The sequence below is a fragment of the Hevea brasiliensis genome, chromosome 5 (assembly GCF_030052815.1).
Source record: "Hevea brasiliensis isolate MT/VB/25A 57/8 chromosome 5, ASM3005281v1, whole genome shotgun sequence".
NCBI classification, from domain to species: Eukaryota; Viridiplantae; Streptophyta; class Magnoliopsida; order Malpighiales; family Euphorbiaceae; genus Hevea; species Hevea brasiliensis.
Window position 1 is genome coordinate 12,653,282 of NC_079497.1, and position 5,085 is coordinate 12,658,366.

Here is a 5,085-nt window from a genome sequence, read left to right on the forward strand (position 1 = left end):
TGCAGCTCATTCATAAATGTTACCTGTCTGAACCTGCTGTTCTTTTATAATGTATCTGACTTGGCCGTCAATCTTCACACTGATGCATTAAGCTAATGTATTACAAACTTGAATTGAGCGGGCGAAGGTGAATAAATAAGCTGAGATAAGATTCTATGATGGGCTTACTTGGGTTGGGATTAATCATTGTCAAAAGATTAGAACTAAACAATTAGGTAGCTAACCATTCACCTTTATAAGCCCTTTGAATTACTTGTGACCTTTTAATGTGAGACTCTTGACACTTCTCCTCAAGTGACAACCACTTTGGTTGACACTTGAATCTTAAAATCCTCTCCTTTAGACCTTTGAACTTTTTGATGCAGTAACGACAACACTACCTGATACCAACTTGAATTGAACGAACGAAAGTGAATTAATAAGCCGAGACAAGAGTCTATAATAAGTCAGATGGACTTACTCGGGTTAGAACCAACCATTGCAAAAAGAACTAACCAATTAGATAGCTAGCCCTTCACCCTTATAAGCCCTTTGAATTACTTGTAATCTTTCGATGGGGGTACTCTTGACACAACATTTCTCAACAATAAGCTTCAGATGAATCCGAATCATCTTATCGAGTCCAAGTCATCTCCGAAACTGTAGAATAAGAATCATTTTCTGATAAATTTTTAACTAAATAGCAAAGGAACATGAATCTTTGCCATTCAGTCGCTCCATATTTAGTTGCAGCCCAGGCAACAGGGATATGCTAAGCATGCAATTTTCTAGTTAAATGATCATTAAACATAGAATAAGGGTGAATAAAATCAAATCAGTTAATCATACATTTAAAGATTAAATTACATAACCTGACAGTTTAGCACAGGATTAGTGGGGAAGAAGGCAAACTTTAAACCTTTGGAAGGATTTGTCATGAACAAAGCATTTTAACACATACACCACAGAAGGTAATAATACTAATACGACTTCGTTTGCAGCTGGGACATTACTGTCTGTTCCTCTTAAGGCTGCAAGATGGGCACTTGTATTGCTTGATACTCTCAGCCTTAGCAGGTGTTATCTTCACGCACTTTCCATGGAACCACCTCTCACAGATGTCACAGCCAATCCAGAATTCATCTGCGCTATAACTGCCACCACAACTCCCACATAGGGTTTCGTTATGTTCATCTTCATCAGCCTCATAAACCTCTTCTGTAAGCTTAGGATTGCTCTTCACTGCTTGAACATCGCTTGATCTCTACAAAGAGAAGGGATCCAGTCAGTGGCTAAGCAACAAGTAAGTATCCATTTAATAAAACAAAAAAGTAATCCATGAAAGATTGAAGACAAGAAAATCCATTCCATGCAAGAATGTTATTCTATGAAATTAATATCGCTAACAGCACCTCGACCAACAAATGTTGTGCTTACTTTGATTGCACTATGACAATACACATCAAAATTGTTGCACGCCCATTCAATAATATATGGCATTAATATACTTCTCCTAATTTTCATGTTGGTCACAACAAGCAAAACCTTACAGAAATGAAGAATAAAAGGCTCCTGATCAGGGATGATTCTCATACAAGTGAGTCATTCTTAATTAAGTTTTGCTTAATCAAACCTTTACACTGCCTCTTGATTTGCTTCCACTATCTGCACTGGGCTTTTCTTTTACAGGCTTCCTTCCTGTTACAACCTCAAAGACAGTGGGCAGATCATTGATCAAGTTAAATAGCCGTTTCCTGTCAATCAAAATTTAATTACTCCAATTTTTGTGAAGAAATCTCATAGTTAAAATAAAATCATATTTATCAATAGTATAAAATGTCAATCAGAAAATATTTCACTATGCAAGTAATTAAATTGTGGTCCATCAAACAATTTTTTATGTGAAAATGGATAGGCAATAAAAGTCTCTTTATATCATTTGCAGATGATTCCAGTTCTGACCTCCAACTAAGTGGCTCGAGGTAGTACAATGCTTCCACCAATCCGATTATCCCAAGACTTTTTTTTAAGGTAAATTTTTTGTGTTTTCATCAGAACTTTATTTGCGTACAAATTAAAGGACTAAATACAAAAAGAGTGTCCCAGTGTACTTGCAACATTACAGGCTCTACAGAGGTTTAGATGTGTTAAATCTTCCCCTTAATTTGCAAGGAAGTTGTTTCCATGATTTTAAAATTCAAACCAGAGGCAGTGACCTCCAAATCACAATAGGGTGACCTTAATATTACACTAAGACATGTCTAAGTAGAAGAAATGACTACCAAACGAAGATGGTTAAGAATATCGTATGAGAAGAATAACAACTATAATGGCAACTAAAGTTGGTCTATGAAGTACAGAAATTTTACAATGAAGACCAACAATTTCTCTAATATGGGCAGTAAAACACATGATCTGTTGGCTGAATTTTGTCTTGCTTTCCATTTTGTATGATTTATACTATTGCTGTTAATAAAAGAAGCGGCAAAGCAACAAGAAAGTATTCAATGTTGTCTAAAAAACGAAAACAAGTGTTTTATATTTTTTTTCCTGTGATATCCATGCTATATGATAAACAATCCTCCATTTTAATCATCAATTTTACTAAAAAGAAATAAAATATCCAATGTACTAAAAAACAGAAACAACTGTTGGACACTTCATCAATTTTCTCCGGAATAAAACCCATGCTTTATGATAAATAGCCCTCCATAATAACAATCCACATAACAACTTTTATGTGCTTATATATGTAATACTGAATAAGCATAATGGTTCAGCAAAAGAGTTGTGTAGACAAAAAAGAAATCAAGAATTCATTCTGACCGAAAATGTGCAATAACAAACCTCTCATTGCGATCAAGACGAGCTCCAAAATAGAATGCCACAGAAATCAACCATGAATCACTATGCACGGCAACCAGTGAAAGCCAGTCTTTTCGGTCCATGCCATCTCTTGCGAAATTGATTCCAAGGGCTGGTTCAGGAAGCTCAGGTGGAACTTCCTCAGCTGGCAGATTTACTTCCCAGGTTTCGTTTGGATGCCCATATAGACATAAATTCTCCTTTTCTAATCCAGTGCAAAAATCAAAGTAAACTTGATATAAAAGAATGCAAAAGAAGCTAAAACATGAAACAGGTCCCTTTTTTTCTCTCAAAAACCAGAGGAAAACCAGAGAAACTAGAAAATCTAATTTTTCAGTTCACAAGACAAGAAGTAGAAAGTTTTAGTTTTTCGGAGGTTAAAATAATTAAAAATTAGAATTCAATTCCAAGTCAAATTGTATATGAATCAACAAAACATTGGAATTTAATTTGGGCCTTCAATTCCTATACTAAAGCTCCAAATAACATGCAACCTAAAACAATTTTAGCAACATATCTAATATAACCTAAATACAACACAATAGCTAGGAGTCCAGGTGGAAGTTCAAAGTATTTTCTTACCCTTTTCCTCACAGTTTCTCAGGAACCAAACAGATTCTCAAATTGACTCCAAAGAATAATTTAACCAAACCTAACAACAAATTAAATAAAGAAGAATTCTGATCTAGAGGTACACCATCTAACGTTACCTGGATCACAGAGTACATAGAATTCATCCACATCTGAGGAAAAAAGAATCAGGCCACGGTCAAACATATATTAAAAGGAAAGATAAATCAAATACGGAGAGAGAGAGAGAGAGAGAGAGAGAGAAGGGGTGGGGGGGGAGCTTACCGTTAGTTAAAGCACGAACAATACCAGCTCTTCTAGCAGTGAAATCATCGAAGATCTCATCTACGGTTCGCCGACTGGAGGCCATTTCCATGACCAATTAAAGAGATCGAAAATTGGGTTTCAGTTGGAAAGGTGAAATTGTATTAAAGGGACATTTTTTAATTGCAGAGAAGGGATGGATCGAAGAGAGACAGAAGTACACATGTAAACCTGAAAAGCGAAACAGAGGAGAAGAAAGCAGAGCAAGTGTTGTAATATTAACGCAAACTACGGTAATTGCTAATGGCGCGCACATTTTTACTGGTTTACATCTTTTATTGGGCGCCTGCAAAATTCGATAAATAATCGCTGGAGTGTACATGGCAAAAAAACCTTTCACCTTTTCTGCTTTCCTCGTCTATATTCTCGTTGATTTTTCACTTTAATCCCATTTTTTTCCCTTTTTTTTTTTTTTTTTTTTTTTAGCTTAGTTCGAATCTTTCTAAACTTTTTTGGTTTTAACAAAATTTTTTTATTTTATTAATTAAATTCTTAAATTTAAAAATTTTAATTTTAATGATTAACTTAATTAAATAATTCAATTAATAAAAATAATTTAAATATTTTACTACATTATCTATATTAGTAAATTCTTTTAATTTGTTAAATTTTAAATTGAAATTAGTCATTTTACTGCATATTGTATAAATTATTTACCATTTTATTTTAATAATATGAATTAATAAATATTTTTATATTTTATATTTTTATAATTATATTATAAAATTACGTTAACGACAAAATTTTTAATTAAGTATAATTTTATTTTAAGCAATAATGAATTTTTAATGTTTGGAATTATAAAATTTAAAATTTTTAAATTTTTAAAAGATGTTCTAAAAAAGAAATTTAGTTTTTTTTTAGTATGAAATTAGATTTTGACCGTTAAAATTTGAAAAAAAATTTAAAAACTTTGATGATTAATATAATAAGCTAATTTTTATATAAAAATACAAATAATAAAGAGATTTTTTCACATGGCATTTTCTAAGTAGATTTAGTAATTTAGCTGACACACTCTTATAAATCAATTTTGAAGCTTTAGTTTTAATATATATATATATATATATATATATATATATATATATATATATATATATATTATTTTAGAAATCTAAATTAACATAGATTTTTATATTTTATATTTTCATAATTATATTATAAAATTATGTTAATGATAAATTTTTTAATTAATTATAATTTTATTTTAAGTGATAATAAATTTTTTTAATGCTTTAAGTTTTTAAATTTTTAAAAGATGTTGTAAAAAATAAATTTAAATAATTTTTTATGAAAATTTGAAAAAACCTAAAAAAATTGATGTTTAATATAATAAACCAATTTTTA

The 5,085-nt window shown here is 31.2% G+C and overlaps 1 protein-coding gene across 1 annotated transcript; it reads right to left on the bottom strand.

The window, feature by feature from the left end:
- Positions 1 to 800: 800 nt before the first annotated feature.
- On the bottom strand, positions 801 to 4,053 carry LOC110652950 (PHD finger protein ALFIN-LIKE 1). Its single transcript, XM_058147025.1, has 5 exons — positions 3,700 to 4,053; positions 3,555 to 3,587; positions 2,827 to 3,049; positions 1,613 to 1,733; positions 801 to 1,243 (listed from the first exon to the last, which is right to left on the bottom strand). The coding sequence occupies exons 1-5, from the start codon at positions 3,788 to 3,790 to the stop codon at positions 989 to 991; spliced, it is 723 nt and encodes a 240-aa protein (XP_058003008.1). The 5' UTR covers positions 3,791 to 4,053; the 3' UTR covers positions 801 to 988.
- Between the last annotated feature and the right edge of the window lie 1,032 nt (positions 4,054 to 5,085).

What these genes read in the sequence shown, in the direction of transcription:
- LOC110652950 (XM_058147025.1), bottom strand. Translation starts at nt 3,790, where the DNA reads ATGGAAATGGCCTCCAGTCGGCGAACCGTAGATGAGATCTTCGATGAT. An exon ending in CTATGTACTCTGTGATCCAG is followed by an intron (nt 3,050 to 3,554) that starts GTAACGTTAGAT and finishes GCACTGGATTAG; the next exon opens with AAAAGGAGAATTTATGTCTA. An exon ending in AATCAAGAGGCAGTGTAAAG is followed by an intron (nt 1,244 to 1,612) that starts GTTTGATTAAGC and finishes TTCTCTTTGTAG; the next exon opens with AGATCAAGCGATGTTCAAGC.